General features: G+C 46.5%; 1 protein-coding gene across 2 annotated transcripts; it reads left to right on the top strand.

Annotated features, from left to right (window-relative positions):
* Positions 1 to 4,999: 4,999 nt before the first annotated feature.
* On the top strand, positions 5,000 to 19,969 carry FCGR2B (Fc gamma receptor IIb). 2 transcript variants are annotated; one of them, XM_007976383.3, is made up of 8 exons: positions 5,012 to 5,212; positions 12,113 to 12,133; positions 13,244 to 13,501; positions 14,828 to 15,082; positions 15,849 to 15,971; positions 17,152 to 17,208; positions 19,239 to 19,276; positions 19,387 to 19,969. In XM_007976383.3, exons 1-8 carry the CDS (start codon positions 5,101 to 5,103, stop codon positions 19,462 to 19,464), a joined length of 942 nt encoding a protein of 313 aa, XP_007974574.2. In that variant the 5' UTR covers positions 5,012 to 5,100; the 3' UTR covers positions 19,465 to 19,969. The 2 variants fall into 2 exon arrangements, with proteins under 2 accessions (XP_007974573.2, XP_007974574.2); XM_007976382.3 differs by lacking the exon at positions 17,152 to 17,208 and having other exon boundaries at positions 5,000 to 5,212.
* Positions 19,970 to 20,328: the final 359 nt, after the last annotated feature.

Raw genomic sequence — 20,328 nt, 5'->3', positions numbered from 1 at the left:
GGGAGGCTGGGGCAGGAGAATGGCGTGAACCCAGGAGGCGGAGCTTGCAGTGAGCCAGGATCGCGCCACTGCACTCCAGCTTGGGCGACAGAGCAAGACTCCGTCTCAAAAACAAAAAAACAAAAAACAAAAAAAAAACAAAAAAAAAACTTAGAAAGGTTACTCTCTCCCTCCTCCCTGGCTGAAGTGATCCACCCACCTCGGCCTCGCAAAGTGCTGGGATTACAGGTGTGAGCCAACACTCTTAGCGGGGTATTTGCATTTCTAACGGGTTGTTAGAGATGATGATGCTTTAACACAAAGACCTGAATTCCCTGAGGAGGTGTGGCTGATGCTTAGACCCGGCTGAGGCCTCTCCAACCAGAGCCTCCATCAGTCAATCATTCTTTCTGTTTGTTTCCCTGGTGGTTGCATTCTCTGCCAGGTTTCCCCCTCCTTTGGGGTTGGCAGCTGATTGTAGTGCCTGGCTGTCTCAGCTTATGGGGAAGTGGCTATAAGGAGGAAACTGTAGAGAGGATTGATAAAAACAACCACAGGGATTCACTGAGCCTGTGGTCAGGATATCAAGAGGAAGAGAAACAAAATTCAACCAAGCAAAACAAAAAGAAAGGAGTACATTCTGAATCAAGCGGCTGGAATCTGAGAGTATGTAAAATTGGAATGGTTTGAGTTTATAGCATTTATCTGCCTTCCCAAAGTGGGTCTATAAGCACTAGTCCCAACTTGAAGCAGAGACTAGACTCTTCCAGACTTTTAATGATAATAATGATAAAGACTAAATTTATATGGCAGGTTCTATGTTTAGCATTATTTCTGGATTTTCTCATTTAATCTTCACAACATTATACGGTGAGTACTAATGTAATCTCTATTTCACAGATGAGACAACAGAGCTTAAAAAGGATGAATAGGCCAGGCGCAGTGGCTCACACCTGTAATCCTAGCACTCTGGGAGGCTGAGGCGGGTGGATTACTGAGGTCAGGAGTTCAAGGCCAGCCTGGCCAACATGGTGAAACCCCGTCTTTACTAAAAATACAAAAGTAGCCAGGCGTGGTGGTGCGTGCCTATAATCCCAGCTACTTGGGAGACAGAGGCTGGAGAATCGCTTGAACCTAGGAGGCGGAGGTTGCAGTGAGCTGAGATCATGCCACTGCACTCCATCCTGGGTGACAGAGCAAGACTCTGAAAAAAAAAAAAAAGATAAATAATATATCCAAGGTTGCACAGCTGATAAGAGACGCGATGAGGCTCTTGATCTGGGTCTGTCTCCAAGCATCTTCATTATGATTATCATGATTTTTGAGTTATTCATACTTTTCCCATTACCAGAATACACATTTTATATCAAATCATCCCTTTCAAAGAATTCTTCTTTCTTTTTTTCCTTAGAGAAAAGTCTTGCTCTGTTGTCCAGGCTGGAGTGCAGTGACATGATCTCAGCTCACTGCGACTTCTGCCTCCCGGGTTCAAGTGATTCTTGTACCTCAGCCTCCCAATTAGCTGGAACTAAAGGCATGCGCCACCATGCCCAAGTAATTTTTGTTTTTTATAGAGACAGGGTTTCACTATGTTGGCCAGGCTACTCTTGAACTCCTAACTTCAAGTGATCTGCCCACCTAGGCCTCCCACAGTGCTGGGATTACAGGTATGAGCCACTGGGCCCCCCCCAAAAATTTTCCTTTCTGACTGGCATATTTCAGTTTTAATAAATAGTGTGCCCCTCTATTCATAACCGTTTTGTTTTAGAAATATCTCCTTGTATTTTGTGCTTTCCCTTTCCCAGCTGTGATGAGAAAAAGAGACTCATTTCTGTTTTGATTTAGTGTCCTTGGAAATGCCCTACCTAACTCTGTGTCTATCTCCTTTAATAAGTCATCAAAAAGATATTGTCTGGTTCTTTTGTCTCAGTAAAATGTCTAGTAGTGGTATTTGGATCCCGAGACAATTCAGGGAAGTAGCATGTGCACTGTGTAGGACTTCCTGATCATTTTTAAACTGTGGCACAGAGAAAACCACACAAGTAAAGTTGTAAACAAATGAGGCTTCTTACAGCCAGGGGCAACTGGCCCTACCTGGCTATTGCTAGGCCTGAGAGCCACTCATTAGTTCTGTGTGGTGATACTCATACAAGGCGTGAAGGTGCTGCCTGCACACTGTTTGTGAAGCTCCTCTGGTATTGTAGAAAACCTAAGTCTTTAGTGCCAGGCAGACTTGGTTTCATATTCTGACTCCACCACTTATTAACCATGTAGCTTTGGACAAATCGTTTTAACTTCTCTGAAGCTAAGTTCTTCATGTGCAAATGAGGATGATAATACTTATATTCTGGGGTTGTTGAAAATTAGAAATAATGTGAGTCTAGTGCCTCCTCTGTAGTAATAATGTGAAAGGAAAATAAAAACTCAGGACTCCGGCCTGGGCGCGGTGGCTCAAGCCTGTAATCCCAGCACTTTGGGAGGCCGAGACCGGCGGATCACGAGGTCAGGAGATCGAGACCAGCCTGGCTAACACGGTGAAACCCCGTCTCTACTAAAAAATACAAAAAACTAGCCGGGCGAGGTGGCGGGCGCCTGTAGTCCCAACTACTCGGGAGGCTGAGGCAGGAGAATGGTGTAGACCCGGGAGGCGGAGCTTGCAGTGAGCTGAGATCCGGCCACTGCACTCCAGCCTGGGCGACAAAGCGAGACTCCGTCTCAATAAAATAAAATAAAAAAAACAAAAAAAACCTCAGGACTCCAATTCACTATGCCAAAAGAAAAAAAAAATTAAACTGAAAACTGAGTCATACAAGAAACTGACTTTCCTTTCGATTCTAAGCAGATAGCTACAGATAAAAGATTAAAAATCTCCACAGGTGGCCAGGTGTGGTGGCTCATACCTGTAATCCCAGGGCTTTGGGAGGCCAAGGTGAGTGGATCACTTGAGGTCAGGAGTTCAAGACCAGCCTGTCCAACATGGCAAAACCTCAGCTCCACTAAAAATACAAAAGAAAAACAAATTAGCAGGGCGTGGTGGCAGATGCTTGTAATTCCAGCTACTTGGGAGGAGGAGGCAGGAGAATCGCTTGAGGCGGAGGTTGCTGTGAACTGACGTCACACCTCTGCACTCCCTCCTGGGCAACAGAGTAAGACTCTGGCTCAAAAGAAAGAAAGAAAGAAAGAAAAAAAACTCCACAGGTTATTCTGTTTCTACCTTATCTTACATAAAGTGCCGATTTACTGAGAGCAAGACAATACTTAATTGACTATTCCCCTACCTGCTCCTTTTCCCTTACAACATGTGGATTATCATACTCTTCCTCTTTCCCCTCCAGTCTGCTTTTCTTCTAAATATTGAAACCCTCAAATTCATCTTTGGAGAAAGTCACAGACCACGTACTGTTTCTTGTGATTCCGTGTTTTTTTCTTCTGGGTATGTCCTTAAACTTGGCAAAATAAACTTCTAAATTAATTGCGACCTGTCTCAGATACCCTTTGTTTTACAGTAAGAATTCATATGCTTACATAGTAACTATTCATTTTGGCTTCTTAGTGTGTTAACTGTATATTGTGTGCCTTTGTTTCTAATGATATTTATAAAGTATTGATGCCAGCTCATTGTTGTCTCATCAGCAGTTAAAAAAAAATAATTTTTAACCTAAAAATTAGATAAGAGCTGGAGATGGATTTGGGGGTAGAATCGGGGCAGTAGTATACACTTGTGTCAGAGTGGGTGGGGCTGTTGAAGGTTTCTGAAGACCACAGAATGTGATAACAAGGTTTTACAGTGTCATTTCCTTAAGTATGAAAGTATTACAGCTTGCTTCCTGAGAGGGCATTTGGGAAAGAGTCTCCAGAAAGGGGCCCCAGGAGAGTTTCCAGAGAAACTCGTGTTCCGGAGATGTTGAGGGTGAACAAATGGTGATGCGGATGATGACAGAATGCAAGAAAAGGGAACTAGCATTCACCGGACACCCGTGATGTACCAAGCACTTTGCTAACCCTGATATTCTCTTTTACTTTCCAAAAACCTGTAGTACTGTGGTTCTCAGCTAGAGGCAATTCATCCCCTAGGGAACACTTGCCAATATCGGGGGGCGTTTTTGTTTCCACAACTTGGGGTGCCACTGGCATCTAACAGGTAGAGCCCTGGGGTGCTGCGGAACATCCTACAATGTTCAGGGAAGGTCCTCACGGCAAGAATAGTTTGGCCCAAAATGTCCATAGTGCTGAGGCTGAGAAACTGTGCTTAAACGGTAGGCACAACAATCTTCACTTTTACAGATCTGGAACCTGACACTCTGAGAAGCTACCTGGGATTCAAACCTAAACCTAACACAGCTTCAAAGCCCATGCTCTTTCACCATGCCATTGCAGTGAGAACAGGGATGGAAATGAGGGTGGCAAAAATGACCAAGATACAAAACCAGGGCACAGATTGGCACTCCATAGATATTTATTGGGATATTCATTAAATGGAAGAATGAGTAAGAAAAAGAATGAATACGGGCAGGGGGATAATGAGGATGAGCGTGGTCATTCTATTGCCATCCTGACATACCTCCTTGTCCTTGTTCCACAACTCAAAAGTGAGTCTGGGATTATGACAATAGAGAAAATTAAATGACGGTAGGTGGCCTGGAGCCCCCATGCTCAATTTCAGGAGGAGTCCAGATTCCAGTGCCTGGGTCTCCAAGTGGAAGTAGAAGTACTAGATTGCTGGTGCATGCTGTCATCCATCGCCCTTTCTCAGGAGGATAGAGACTGCAACAGGAGGTTCTGAGCTGAGTTTTGGTGACCATTTCCCTCTTTCTCCCAGAGGCCCAAGCCAGCTGTGGCCTCAGAGGGAGAAGAAGGGAGTTGTTTCCATAGTTTCTAAAATTTCTGTGAATTTGAATATGGGCTACGCCAGATTTATCTGGGAAGCTCTGAATCTTCTAGGAGGGAACAACTGAGAGGAAAGAGGGTGGAAAGGGAGGAGCCTATGATAAAACAGAACATTTCTTTTTCACTTCCTCTTTCAGACTCCAGAATTTGTTTGCCCTCTGGGGTAGAATCCGCCAAACTTGGAGAGAAGGCTGTGACTGCTGTACTCTGGGCACCAGCTCGCTCCAGGGAGTGATGGGAATCCTGTCATTCTTACCTGTCCTTGCTACTGAGAGTGACTGGGCTGACTGCAAGTCCTCCCAGCCTTGGGGCCACATGCTTCTGTGGACAGCTGTGCTATTCCTGGGTGAGTCAGGGCCCCCGGGAGGGAGAGAAGAACAGGAAACTCGGTTGGGGAGAAGCCTGGGCAAGGATGAGGGGTGGCATGGGAAGCCCGTCAGGACACCCAGGGGAGGGAAGGCAGGCTGGTGAAGATGAAACCCTGACGACTCTGCTGGCTTTGGAAAGTCATCCAGTGTGGCAGAGTTCAGGGTTTTTTCTGTGTCTTTCACCCAATCTCACTGAACACCCAGACTCTTGATGTTCTGTCACTTCCCTCATCAGAACCCGCTGTGAGAAAAGTCTAGTAACCTATATTTGAATGACAAATGAATGGCCAGAGTGTTTGCCTTCTTTGAAATTTATGTTTCACAGAAGACCACATCTTAGGCAGGAGGGCCAGTGCTGCCTTGGATAAGGGGTAGGGAGGAAGTTATAAGATGCATTTTTGGGAGGAGGTGGCAGTGGCCATTCTCTGTGCCCGTGAAACCACTTCATGCAGCAGAAGCCTATCATCTTCATGTTCCCCTGGGCAGAAGCACAGGGAGATCTAGGTTATCCAGAGAACAGGAGCTCTGAGAATACACACACCTGGGTAAGTCTGGAATGATGTGTTGTGGGAACCAGAGAAATCATGCATGCTTCTTTTTACCACACAGACCATGATGGGGAGGTACTGGATCTGATCAGCAAGAAAGCCAGGGTCTTAGGCCAAAACGGAAGGCTGTTTTTAGACTATGTTCTCCACTGTTGGACAGGGGACAGGGGCTGATCATGCTGGGTGGTTTGAAAAGCCTAGGGGAGGCCAAGTAGGGGAGACCTACTGTCAGGACTATCTCTCCAATCTCAATTCCTGGGGCTTCCACCCTCACATTCTAGAGGAAAGCATACTGCCACTCATCCAAATTGTGTGCTGTGACTGCTAGTGATATCCGATCAGCTCTGGGGACCCTCAGCTCCTGTTTGTCAATGCAGGATGATACTGGGCTACAGGAGAAAGAGGTAAGGAAGAGAAAGTATTCCTCCATGAATGGGATGCATGGATTAAATTTGAAGAGAAAGTAAGGTGAACTACCTCATTTGTCATGTGGGGAAGCTCAGGCCTAGAGAGGTGATGTGCTTCTTTATCTCTGCTCCTAGTGCTACCAATGTGCCAGTCACCTGGGCAAGATTCCTGGGAAAGATCTTTGGTATTTTCTCCCTTTTGCCTTTTGGTAAATCATCAAGGATTTACCCTATTTTTTCCCACTCTTACTGGGGCTTCCACATTTAGGTCTTCATCACTTGATAACTCAATTTTTATAGCACCCTCTGATGGGGTCTTGATTGCTCCTGTTTCCCCTCCCCTGCATCCATGCTGCACACCAAGGCCGTGGCATCTTCAGGTCCAGCTATGGCTGTGTCAGTGCATTTCATAAATGCCTTCTGTGCTGCTCCATTGCCTACTGCAAAAACTCTAATTCTGCCCTGCTAACCGTGTTCCCCATTGCACCCCAAATGGATCTTCTTCTACAGCCAGGCAATATGTACACTGCGCTTTCTGTTTTTACCACCTTTGCTCCTGCTGATTCTCCAAATTCTATGTGCAGGCACTGTTCTAGGACTTGGAGACTTATCAGTGAGCATGACTGACAGCTTTCCTGATCGGAAATACGAGGTCAATGAACTTACTGTGAAGCAATAAGTACACTGGGTGGGAGCATGTTTGGTATTTACTACTATTTATTAACTGTGGAATGGATAAATAATTAGTGACGTCTCTCTCCTTTCCTCATCTTTTTATTTTTTTCTCTCCCTCTTCTTCCTCTTCTTTTTACACCCTCTCTCCCACTACACCGTCCCCCTTGCCAATCCTACATACTGAGGTTTTTAGCTACCACTTCTATGTCAATAACTCCTAAACCTACTTCTCTTGCTTGCTTCTGTCAAGTATAATTTTACATTTCCACTGCTGGTTGGACACCTCTAAAATGATTCGCCAGCTCAAAAACAAAGCATATTCAAAATCCAACTTATCATCTCCTCCTTACAAATGTTCTTCTCCTGCTAACATTTGTATTTGTGTAAGCACAGCCACCCTTTTCCTAGTTATCCAACTTAAATCACCCCCACAGTCTATTAAATGCCAACTTCTCTCTGCCACTTAAATTCTTTCTGCATCTGTTTCCTCTTCATCACCTCCTGTTGTCAATACAACTTTGGGCTCTCTTATCTCCTACCTAGATCCAACCAGTGAATGATTTCCAGAGCAATGGCACATAAAATTAATATGGCTACTGCTCTCTTTTAATTTTTATCCCACTGAGGGATATAAATGAAAAGTAAACAAACAAGAAGGCATAAGTACAAATGGAAAAGGACTATGAAGATGTAAATAGGGTATTGTGATAAGATTAGTTGTGGGGAAGACAAGAGAGCAGCCTACTTTAAACAGGATGTTATGTAAAGAGTTTTCTGAGGAGGTGACATGTAAGCTGAGACTCAACATGGTAGGGATTTAGCCATTTGGTGATCGAGGACGCATTTCAGGGTAGAGGGATTGGCATACAGAAAACCCCCAAATTTGAAGAATGCCAGGAAGGCAAGTGTTAATGAAACTCAATGAGTAGGGGGAGAGGGTTCTGAGCTGCGGCTGGAGAAGTAAGCACGGACCAAATTGAGTAGGGCCTGTAGGCCATTTCCACTTTATTTTAAGACCAAAGAAAGGCAACTGAAGGCTTGTAAGCAGGGGAGTGACATCATCTGATTTCTTTTTTTTTTTTTCTTTTTTAAGGAACTAGCTTCTTTGTTGAAAATGGATTGTAGGGGGACCATAAGAAGTGAGGGGACAAATTAAGATATGGGAAAAAGCTGATGGTGACCTAAACTGAGTAGTGGCTATAATGGGGGTGAAGAGAATTTAGTGGGTTCGAGATCTAATTTGGAAGCAGGATCAGCAAGACTTCCTGGTATGGAAGGGGCTGGATTTTGGGAGACAGAGTGGTTAAAAGATGGCTTGCAGGTTTCTGGCCTATGTAGCTGGGTGGATAGTGAAGATAGATATTGACATGAGGAAGACGGAGAGAAACAGAATGTGTCCACTTGATATGACAACACGAAGCCATTGGTGATTTTGCCAAGAAAAGTTTTAGTGGACTGCTGAGGGCCAAGTCCAAATTGCAGAGAATTAGACAGTGAATGGAAGAAGAAATGAGGACAGCCTATGTAAGAAAAACAATGGAGAAATTTAGTTGTGAAAGGGACAAGAGAGACCAGGCGTGGTGGCTCACGCCTGTAATCCCAACACTTGGAGAGGCCGAGGTGGGTGGATCACTTAAGGTTAGGAGTTCAAGACCAGCTTGTCCAACATGGTGAAACACCATCTCTACTAAAAATACAAAAATTAGCCAGGCATGGTGGGGCATACCTGTAATCCCAGCTGCTCAGGGAGCTGAGGCAAGAGGATTGCTTGAATCTGGGAGGCGGAGGTTGCAGTGAGCTGAGATGGTGCTGCTGTATTCCAGCCTGGGTGACAGAGTGAGACTCTGTCAAAAACAAAAACAAACAAACAAACAACAACAACAACAACAAACCGAGTGAAATGGGGCAGTAGCTGGAATTACACATGGTGTCAAGGAAAAGTTTTTTTTGTTTTTTTGTTTTTTATTTTTAGTGGAAGATACTGAAATAAATTTACCATTGATGGGAAGATCCAGCTAAGAGGGAGAAACTGGTGATGCAGAAGAGAAAGTGAATAACAGAAAGGGAAATCCTTGAGAGGATTAAAGGGAATGGGATCAGAGTACTTGCTCGAGACTGACCATAGACAGGAGGAGAGATACTTTCTCCAATGAAATGCAAGGAAGGAGAAGACAGGAGGAGATGCAGATAGACTGGTAGATTTAGTCGGGGGACGATGTGAGATTTTCTGTGTAACCTCTTTTTTTTCTCTGTGAAATATGAGGGAAGGCATCAGCTAAAAATGAGAGGGGACTGGAGGCAGAGGGTGGGATGAGAAAATTTGGGGAATGAGGAAAAGATGAATGTCACTACTCAGAGTAGCAGAGCAAATGTCTTAGAGAAAAGTCCACAATGGCAGTTCAGTGTCCTATTGAATGCGGTGATCACACATTTACTGCATCAACAGTTGGCCTTCTTGTGTGGTAATTTCAGTAACACGCAATTGAGCAAGTAAAGGCATGGAGAATACAGGTGCGTTTGGTAAAGATAGAGAAAGGCAACCGAAGTTAAGGGGATTTGCAAGGAGGTAATTATAGTGATGCCTCATTGAATTCAAGCTAGATGGGGGTGGATGGGAGGTGAAGGCAAACATGTGCTCAAGGATAGACAGTGGTAAGATAGATGCTTTAGGGTTCTTGATAAGGTCAAAGATTATTCTGTGGGCTGTACTTGAGCAGATAAAGTTCATCTCCAAAGAAAGAAAGTTTACTGATGATGAGCAGTTCAGGGAGTGAAGAGGCCAGGTGTTTGATGGGTTATCCGCATATTCTGGATCACTGCAGTCATCTTTTTTTTTTTTTTCTTTTTCTCTGACCTCATTCTTCCATCACAATTACTTTCTTTCTTAATTAATCTCTTTGGTATTTCCCCTGTTCCAATCTATTTGACACTGCACTTTCAGCCCCAATTTGAAGATTCTGAGTAACTTCCCACTGTATACTGAACCAAGGAGTGAACTTATAAAAAATTAACTTAAATTTATTTGAAATTCACCATGTGTCATGTAGCACACTAAATGCCTTCTCTCGATTATCTCATTGAATCCTTACGACAACCGTATGAGGTAGGTACTGCTGTCATTATCTTCATTTGCAAGCAAGGAAACTGAGGCAGAGAAAAGTTAAGTAATTTGTGAAAGGTCACGTAGCAGTAGTGGAGTCAACATTTAAACTCAGTATGCGCTTTCCCCCACTGTCACACCACCTGGCACTAGGAGCCCTCCAGAGTATGACTTCTACCTTGCTTTCCTGCTTTGTCCCTCATTGTTGGAAGTGCTTGAGGAGAGACCAGAAATCAAGTAGAAGTTGTGCTGCAACTTGCTGGGAATGTTGCCAAGTACCTGCTGCTCCTTCCCATGGAATACCTCTTTCCTCTCAACCAAAATCCTATCAGTCCTGGAAGGTCCTTGACGAACCTGGAAGGTCCCATCTTCTCCATGGAATTCTCCTCCTTTTGAACCCCAAACCCTCCCAAACACAGAGCCCTGGGATCTTTTCTTTCTCTGAACCTCCATAGCATTTTATCCATATTCCTCTAATGGCATCTCTTTTACATCAGATTACACATGTGCTTATCTTCACCGTTAGATTCTTGTCCTCAGTAGAAGTAGGGACTTACATTCTTTTCCCTTAGTAGAACTCAGCATGCATTGCAGGGCAGTGGGAAACCAATGGAGGTTTGTTGATTAATGTTGTATTGCAAAGGAAGGAAGTGATTGGTCCAAGTGTATATTTCGAGGTATTGGAGCATTGGGACCAGAATCCAGTTCTCCAAACTTTGAGGCCAATGCTTTCTCCACATTGCCTCCTTTTCACCCCTTGGTTCTGCTTCCATTTCCTTCCATACTTTTGTCCCTGAAAATATACACGCACTTGGAAGCTTCTTGACTTTCTTTCAGCCCAGATGCAAGAGAAGACCCTCACCCATGGACAGATGGACACACACACACACACACACACACACACACACGCAGCTCTGATTCACCTAAGGACCCAGCTTTGCTTCTTTACCCAATAATAGCACCCACAAATCTTTACCCGCCCTAGCCCACACTGCCTCCCCTATGGAAGCTCTTTTCTTAACCCAGTGGCATCCCCCTACCCCTGCATGAAGTCACAGATCTAGTGTCCTTTTGCAGTCTCTTTCTCCTTTTAAGAGATATTTCTAACAGCAAAAACCTGGAAGACCTAAATGCCAAGCAATAGAGTTGTTAAATAAATCACAGGACAGCCAAATAGTAGAATATAGTGTAGCCATTTAAAATGACAACATGGGCGCACGCGGTGGCTCACATCTGTAATCCCAGAATTTTGGGAGACCGAGGCAGGTAGATCACTTCAGGTCAGGAGTTCAAGACCAGCCTGGCCAACATGGTGAAACCCCTTCTCTTTTAAAAATACAAAACTTAGCTGGGTATGGTGACGCAGGCCTGTAATCCTAGTCCTTGGAAGGCTGACGCAGGTGAATCACTTGAACCTGGGAGGCGGAGGTTGCAGTGAGCCAAGATCGCGTCCTTTCATTCCAGCCTGGGTGACAGAGTGACACCCTGTCCCCCCAAAAAGTAAAATAAAATAAAATGACAACATAGAAACATATTCATCTACTAGAATTTGCATTGCTCAGTGAAAATTCAGGTTAAAGAACAGTTTTTAGAGTATATCCTCATTTACACTTATGTATGTCTGTATGTGAACAGCATGTGTGTGTGTGTGATCACAGAAAAAAATCCAACAGGATGTATGCCAAGGTGATAATATTTTGCTTCTGTGTATTTTCTATTTTTCTGTAGTGATCGTGGATTACCTGTGCAATTTCTACCCCACTCCAGCAAAAGAACAAATCTTGCTCTCAGGATAAACTCTGGCAAAAATTATATATACTGATGCATAAATCATATGTAAAGCCCAACAGAGACCTCTTTCCAGAGGCATATTTATTTTAATCAGTCAAGAGGGGAAGCCAAAGGAAAATGTCACAAAACAGGTGGAAGAGGGTGTTATATAATTTTATTTCATTTTTGTATGTTACTGGGAAGGAGTTCTCAGTCCTTTTGAAAGTGCAGCTCATCCAGGCAGTCCCAGGGAATATGATCATGAGGGCTGTGCTGTAGATGAAGGGCATTCTGGGCCTGGGCAGTCTCTGGGCCAAAAAGGGCAGGTGTTCGTTCAGACACTCCACTGTGGGCTGATCTTTGCTTTCTGTCTTACAGCTCCTGTTGCTGGGACACCTGGTAAGTACTCCACCCACAGCCTTTCCTTCCTCCAGGTCCCCTTTTCCTCTCCTCCCAGTGCCCTGTCTGGAGGTGTTCTAAATGTACCAGCAACTGAGCCCAGTACCAAGTCAGGGCCAGGAAAGGGTAATTGCTCCCGAAGGATCCCCTGCTCCCTCTTCTGCTCTCCTCCTTCCTTTTCCTCCTTCCACGGAGGCAAGTTGTAGGCAGCCATGGTGTTCAAATGGGGGAGCTGTCACAGAAAATGAGAACTCTGACCTCTCTCTCAACTGCCTTCTGCTGTCCAAATAAAACCAAGAGCTTCCTCTCTCCAAATAAAATTCAGGCACATGCAAAATCACATGGCCTGCATATGTTGTCCCCCTGTGTTGCTAAATCCTTGACTGTGCATGTTTCTGAGAGCTTCAGAGAGCCGCCTCTGTATACCTCTGGCTACACTTTCCTGAGCACCTCTGTGTTTGTGCCACTCAGCCTCTGCCGCCCCAGGACTGACCCTCCAGGTTTTCTCCCTCTCTCTTTATCCGTCTAAGGCCAGAGAGGCTCATCTATGCTTGGGTGTGAGGACGGGCCATCCTGACATCATTTTTAAAAGTACACAGAACGACGTTAGGTCAGAACAGAAACCTGATATCAGACTCCCATGCCTGCCATCTCCACCAGAGCCCCCACTTACCTTCAGTCAGCCCCAGAGAAAATTTATCCACCAGTGTCCAAACACCTTTGTTTATTGGGGAGAAAAGTTAGTCTCAAAAGAGTATGTATGTATGGGGTGTCTGTGTGTCTGTAGTGGTGGGGAGAGGTTGGTGGGGAGAGAGAGAAGGAACTGGTGAGGATTATCTCTTGGTGAAGTATATGTATTTCTAGGGTGTTTCTCTTGCCCGCTCCCTCCCTCTTCTCTTTTGCCCTGTCTGAATCCCTGGGCTCCCTGGGGCCCTTGTGGTGGGATGTATGAGCAAAAGCAACTGCCTTCAGTTGCAGAACCATTCTGGGCCTGGCTCAGCTTTTGGTGCCCCCAGTAGGCCCACAGGTGCTTCTGTGTCTGAGATGCAGGGCCTGCTCAGGCTCTTGGGCTTCCTCTTCCTCACGCTACCTCCTCTCTCTGCCCCTCAGCGGCTCCCCCGAAGGCTGTGCTGAAACTCGAGCCCCCGTGGATCAATGTGCTCCAGGAGGACTCTGTGACTCTGACGTGCGGGGGGGCTCACAGCCCTGACAGCGACTCCACTCAGTGGTTCCACAATGGGAATCTCATCCCCACCCACACGCAGCCCAGCTACAGGTTCAAGGCCAACAACAATGATAGCGGGGAGTACAGGTGCCAGACTGGCCGGACCAGCCTCAGTGACCCTGTTCATCTGACTGTGCTTTCTGGTCAGTGGAGGAAGGCCCCGGGGTGGACCTGGGAGGGCCAGGACGGTTGAAATCTTCTTTCAGGCAGAGGTTTGCAGGAAAGTGGGGTGGCCTGCTTACTGGGAAGCATCAGTGTGAGTTGCCTCAGCATATATCAATGGTTGTTTTTGCCTCAGTCCTGATTGAACAGAAGGTTACGAGGCCACAAACAGGCAGCCAAGTGTGAGAGAAGCAGAAGGAAATCCCAACTGCATAAAACCCATTTCCATTTTAATGGCAGAACTGAAAAGCACAAACAGACCACAACTGAATCCTAGCCCTGGAAATGACTCACTGTACAAACATGATTAATTCATTTAACCCTTGAGTTTTCATTTCCTCACCTGCTCCATGGGGCACTAATGCCTCCCTCAAAGGCTTCTGGTGGGAATCAGTGTTTCCCTGCCCCCATCCCACCCTCCATGCCCCTTCTCCACGTTCTCACAGTGCTAGGTGCCCTTCTCTGTCTTTCTCTTCCACCAGCCTGTGGGAAACCTGAGATGAAAGTCGTGTCTTACCCATCTTTGTATTTCCAGCATCTGAAACTGGGCAGAGCTTAGTAAATATTTTGCTGGAGAGGTTGATGATCTTACAAAGCTCCCATTGAAAGGTGGCTCTCTGTAAAGCAAAGTTACAAGGAGATTGTGATGAACATTGTCCTTGTTGCTTTTCACTTGATCCTCTCCCTTCACCTGAATAGCAAATTTTCCTCAAAAGTACACAGCAAACGAATGACCCACTGGCGACACTGCTGCCTTTAGACCCTGCTGGAAAGAAGCTCCACACTTATTAACATTCTCCAAGTAAATTTGTCAAGTAGCATTCATCAGGTAACATTTGTTGCACATTCATGACTTTCTGCTGTCCACAAAGGCATATATCCTTCTCACATGCAGGCTCCTCGGTCAGACTGGATTCCTCCTTCCCTCCCCGACATGGAAGAGATCGCATCTTAGGGTCTCTTGTGTTCTTCCTACAGAGGCCTGTTGGGCAGGAAAAGGCTGCAGTTGCCTTCCTGGGAGAAGGAGGAGATGAGTGTATCCTGAACACCTACTATGTGCTAGGGCCTATTGTAGATACATGACATTATCATGCCCATTTTCACAAATGAGAAAACTGAGGCTCAGAAGACTTAAATTATCTGCCCAAGAGTTCATAAATGACACAGCAAGCATTAGAGTCCAGGACTGTCTGATTTCAGACCTAAGCTGTTCCCTCTGCACACCATGTCCCACCAGTAAGGAAGATCTGGGTCTCAGAGCTGAGCCAAGACCTCCTGGGTCCTCTGGGGTTTTTTGCATCTTTCAGAGTGGCTGGCGCTCCAGACCCCTCACCTGGAGTTCCGGGAGGGAGAAACCATCATGCTGAGGTGCCACAGCTGGAAGGACAAGCCTCTGATCAAGGTCACATTCTTCCAGAATGGAATATCCAAGAAATTTTCCCATATGGATCCCAACTTCTCCATCCCACAAGCAAACCACAGTCACAGTGGTGATTACCACTGCACAGGAAACATAGGCTACACGCCATACTCATCCAAACCTGTGACCATCACTGTCCAAGGTATGGGGAATCTGCCAAGATGTAGGGAGGGGAGAAGAGGGGATGGACAAACGCTAAGGTCACATGGGCCTACACGGAGGTCTGAGAAAGGCCACAGCAGCAAAATTGGCACTGGAGCAAAGAGGAGTGGTGTGGAGGCCTGGCTAAGTATTGGCCAATGAGCAGGAGTAGGGGCCAGAACTTGGAGCCCTCATCTCCCAGGTAATAGGTAGTCAGGCTCTTGTTCCACTTTGAAATGCAGGCCCCAGACTAAAGATGGCAGCGAAGCAGAGCTTCCTCATTGGTGCAGAGGTTCCCTAAGCTCCTGGGCATTCCTAAGAGCTGAAGTTTGCCTCGTTTCTTCTCATGGCTCATGTTATAGCCATTCACTCCAGAGAGCCTGGCATGTCATAGTCTGTTCAAGGCTGTGCTCCGTAGAGTAATGATGCCTCCAGCTATGCGAGGCTTTGGGTCCACCCTCCCTACTGCCCCCAAGGGCTAAGGGGATTCCTTCCCTCTGCTCCTGCCTGCTCGCCAATGTGCCTTTATTAGTTTGGTGGAGAAACCTGGATAGGCAGGAGGCATAAGTCCAGCCACAGAAACCCTGTGCAGGTGAGGCTGGGGGATGTAGTGAGTCTTGCATTGGTGAGTGACTCAGACACAGAAGAGCTTTGGGTGACAAGCACTAGGACATAGCACTGGAGGAGGTGGGAGGTGGGACAGGGAGAATACAAAAGTTGTCATTCAAATAGTAACCCCATCCTGTCCTAATGTCTGTCTTCCCTAGTGCCCAGCGTGGGCAGCTCTTCACCGATGGGGATCATTGTGGCTGTGGTCACTGGGATTGCTGTAGCGGCCATTGTTGCTGCTGTAGTGGCCTTGATCTACTGCAGGAAAAAGCGGATTTCAGGTTTGTAGCTCCTCCCAGTCCCTTTTGTTATCAGTTTCCACTTGGTCCAGGCTCTAACCCCAGACATTGCCAGAATCCCTCTCTTAGGGCTAGATATGCATTCAGATCTAGGCCCGTATTGTATTATATTCATTTGTTCATTTATTAGATCATTTATTGACAAGACTTGAACAAACTAGCTTATGTGTCAGCCAATGCGTGAGACATGGTGGGTGATGCCAAGATGAAGTCCAGTCCCTGCCCTTGGGGAGTTCTCAGCATTGTGAGGAAGACAGAAGTACAACTAGGCCATTATAGTAAGATGGGATAAAAGCAATGATAGGGACATGAAAAGCCTAGGATAGGAGTACAGAGGAGGCTCCATAGCCCAACAAGGGCTGAGGCAGTTGGAGAAGGTCTCGGGGGGAGCAGTGTAGTGCAGTGATGGAGTGCACATAGTGGGGTCGGACTGCCTGGGTTCAAATCTAGTTCCACAGCATACCAGCTATATGACCCAGGTGAGTCACTCCACTTCTCTGTGCCTCAGTTGTCTCATGTGGAAAATGGGGACACTAATAGGACTCACCTCACAGGATTGCCATGGGGATGAAAGAGGCTGACGCTCTTACACCAGTGCCTGTCAGGCAGTAACAGCACACAAACAGGGCTGTTGCCATTCTGGAGGAGGTGGTGTGTGAGGGCAGCGCTTAGCTAGGGAAGGAGGACTCTCCAGGCACCGGGCCAAGGCAGGGATTGAAGCTGGGTGGGGCTCATATGGGTGTTGAGGGAGGATTAGAGAGGGTGCGACAAGCCGCTGAGAAAGAGAAATAATCCCACTAACACCTCACAAAGCACTTTGCAATTGGTTCATAGCCAGGACCTCAATTACTGATGATAATACAGAGAAACAGAGAGACTGAGACACAGATGTTTTTAAAAGGCAGAGCAAGTCTCAGATACCATGGAGTGGCCTTTCTGACACTCCTGGGCATCCCCATGGGTGAGCTGAGCTCTGCCTCTGGACCAGCGCTTTTCCAGGTGGGAGCAGCCCCTGAGCAGGGGAGCTGGGGGTGGGAGGACGGGAAGCATCTGCCAGAGGGAAGGCCTGAGCTGGTCCCATCCAACCCTGGCCCTGGTCCTTGGTCCTGAGGACTCAGGCCCCACCCCCTAATCCTACTAACTTCCTGTGTGCCCCTCCTAGCTCTCTCAGGAAACCCTGAGTGCAGGGAAATGGGAGAGACCCTCCCTGAGAAAACAGGTGAGTACAGGGTTGTCTCAGGGATTCAGTGATGGCTCACCAGGGCTGCCCGCTGGACCGGAGCCAGCCAGAAGGGGCTTGTGCGAGTTCAGCTGGGAGCCAGGGAGGGAGCATCGGTGAGGGGATGGCCGGGGCTCAAATCGCTTGGTCAGCTCTGAGTCTAACTCCTGGGCCTAAAGAGGACCTCTCTGGAGATGAGAAGAAAAACACCAGTCCCGGATACAAAGGAGAGGGCTGTGTCCGAATTTCTGAGATCAGGAATCTGGGGATATTTCCAGATCTGGAAATCAGAAATACTTTGGTCTTTCTGTGGAGCTTTGGTGGAGCTGGCAAAGGATAGGGCTAGTCGCTGTAAGGCTGAGGCCAATCGGATGTGGGAGGCAGGAGTCTAAGGGGAAAAGAGGAGGCGGCCTGGAAACCCCTTGATTTGCTGAGGAATCTGTCTCTGTGGAGGGTTCGGGTGGAGTGGCCAGGCTCAGGGGTCTGTGGAATGCTAAGAGGAGGTTTGGGCTTGAGAAAATTCCTGGGGACTAGGGGCACTAATGGGCTCTACTCTGTGGGCAAAGCTTGGTTCCAATGCCCATGCACTCAAGGTTGATTGAATTTTGGCCTGGTTCTGCCCCCATCACACAGTGGAGCCTTGAGCCAGTCAGTCTCCCTGATGGGGTTCAGTCTGCTCACTGAGAAAATGAGTGGGTGACTGGGGTGACCTCTTAGGCCTTCTAGGTCTGACATTCTGAGAGCCAGGGGCCACTCAAACCCTGGCCTAGGTGGGAGCATGTAAAGGAACTTCCAGGAGGATGCCAGGCAACTTCCAGACTGTAGGTAAAGTCAGAGCACAAAGGAAACTGGGGCTTTCTCTGGGGGCTTCCATGACAGTAGGAACAGGCAGGAAAAAGAGGCTGTCAAAGACCCCAACTCAGATGGCTGGAGTATGATTCAGAGCAGAGCCAACAGATTTGAGAGCTTGAGCAAAATATCACTCGTCCCACTGTGCTTGCAGCAAGGTTGCATGTCCGCTGGCCGGGCCCAGTGGGGACAGGGGCCTGTGTTCACACCAGGGCCAAAGCAGACCTGTTAAAAACAAAGTCGGAGCCACTGGATTATCCATCTTGTTGTGTGGTTCTGTCTACACTGGCATAAGCACATTTCACAAGGCATTTTTGTAGCCAGGCACTGGGGCTGATGATTTCCCAAAAGGTAAAGCTGGGTTACTGGGATTCTTGGGGAATGTATTAGAATGGGAATTCAGAATGTGGTTTGCTGCAGAATTTACAGCATGGCAATAAAGGCTCTTGGTGTTCAGGGAGTGAGAGAAGAGACTAGATGCACTGTCTCAGATGCCTCCCGACTTCCTGAGAAATGCCACTTTGCAGATACTGGGGCTACTTTTCACACTGGCTAAGTCAGTTCATAGCAAAATATGAGGGAATTCAGTGTGTTTCAGACACTAACCAGAGAAAGTCCTTCCTTCCTTTCTTCTTCCCTCCCTCCCTTCCTCCCTTTCTTCTTCCCTCCCTCCCTTCCTCCCTTTCTCACTCACTTTCTCTTCCTTTTTAATGCCACGGAGTACCATATTTTTCAAAGTTCCAACAAAGATGCACTACATTTGGACAATGTGAAAATGGCCCTCAGCCTTCTCTCCCTGCAGTCTGTGGCCAGCAAAAATCTGGACTTTACTTCACTCTGATGCTGAACACTCCCCTACCCCACCTCTTCCCCAATATCTCAGATCCCAAGGCTCCCTGGTTTGCTTCTAGGAAAGCTCAGCAATTCCCTGAAAAGAATGCAGCTCAAGTGACTGCTTCACTTTTTTACCGTGGCCCATGGGGAAGGCTGTGGCTGGGCTACCCCACGCGTGGATCAATGAGGCCATATTTACCCAGTGCTTGGCCTAGAGATCTAAGACAGGCTCAGCAGTGCTTGCTTTGGCTCTAGCTTGGGCGTTGGTTTTGCAGCCTCAGCATCAGCACAGGCAGGCCCTCTTCTCTGGCAGTGCTCTGGCTGATATTTCTTCTTTTTGCCCACAGCCAATCCCACTAATCCTGACGAGGCTGACAAAGTTGGGGTGAGTAATCCCAGTCATCTCCCCCTCCCTTCTCCCCTTTTGCCTTCTCTGTTGCCTTCTTTCCTAGGCCCTCCCTGTGGATCCTCACTGCTGGTCTCTGCTTTCTCTAGGCTGAGAACACAATCACCTATTCACTTCTCATGCATCCGGATGCTCTGGAAGAGCCTGATGACCAAAACCATGTTTAGTCTCCATTGTCTTGCCTTGGGATTTGAGAAGAAAATCAGAGAGGGAAAGATCTGATAGTTCCTGGCCTAAATTCCCCTTGGGGAGGAGAAGGAGATGCTGCAGTTCCAAAAAAGAAGGTCTCTTCCAGAGTCATCTATCTGAGTCCCGAAGCTCCCTGTCCTGAAAACCACGGACAATATGGCCCCAAATGACTGACTGCACCTTCTGTGCTTCAGCCCTTCTTGACATCAAGACTCTTCGTTCCACATCCACACAGCCAATACAATTAATCAAACCACTGGTATTAATAGATCATAGCAACTTGGGAAATGCTTATGTTACAGGTTACATGAGAACAATCATGTAAATCTATATGATTTCAGAAATGTTAAAATAGACTAACCTCTACTAGCACATTAAAAGTGATTGTTTCTGGGTGATAAAATTATTGATGATTTTAATTTTCTTTATTTTTCTATAAAGATCATATATTACTTTTATGATTAAACGTTATAAAAATAACATTCTGTTTACCTTTTCAAGGCTGTATTGGTTTGAATGTAGATTGAATTGCGTGGGGTCTGTTTCTCTTCAGTGATGAGACTCTTAGGAAGGCAGGAAGGGATAGGATGTGGGGGAAAGGAGAGATGGGGATTTGGAATGTAGAGTTAGTGCCCCTTTTCTTAAAACTGAATACAGTCATGCACCACGTAACGATTTTTAGTTCAACAACAAACTGCATATATGATGGTGGTCCCATAAAATTATAATGCTATATTTCTACTATGCCTTTTCTATTCCTATGTTTAGATATATGAGTACTTACCATTGTGTTACAGTTGCCTAAAGTATTCAGTACAGTAGCATGCTGTACAGGTTTGTAG

The sequence above is a fragment of the Chlorocebus sabaeus genome, chromosome 20, assembly GCF_047675955.1.
Source record: "Chlorocebus sabaeus isolate Y175 chromosome 20, mChlSab1.0.hap1, whole genome shotgun sequence".
Lineage (NCBI taxonomy): Eukaryota > Metazoa > Chordata > Mammalia > Primates > Cercopithecidae > Chlorocebus > Chlorocebus sabaeus.
Note: the sequence above shows the minus strand (reverse complement) of the source record. Positions and strands in the feature narration are given on the sequence as shown.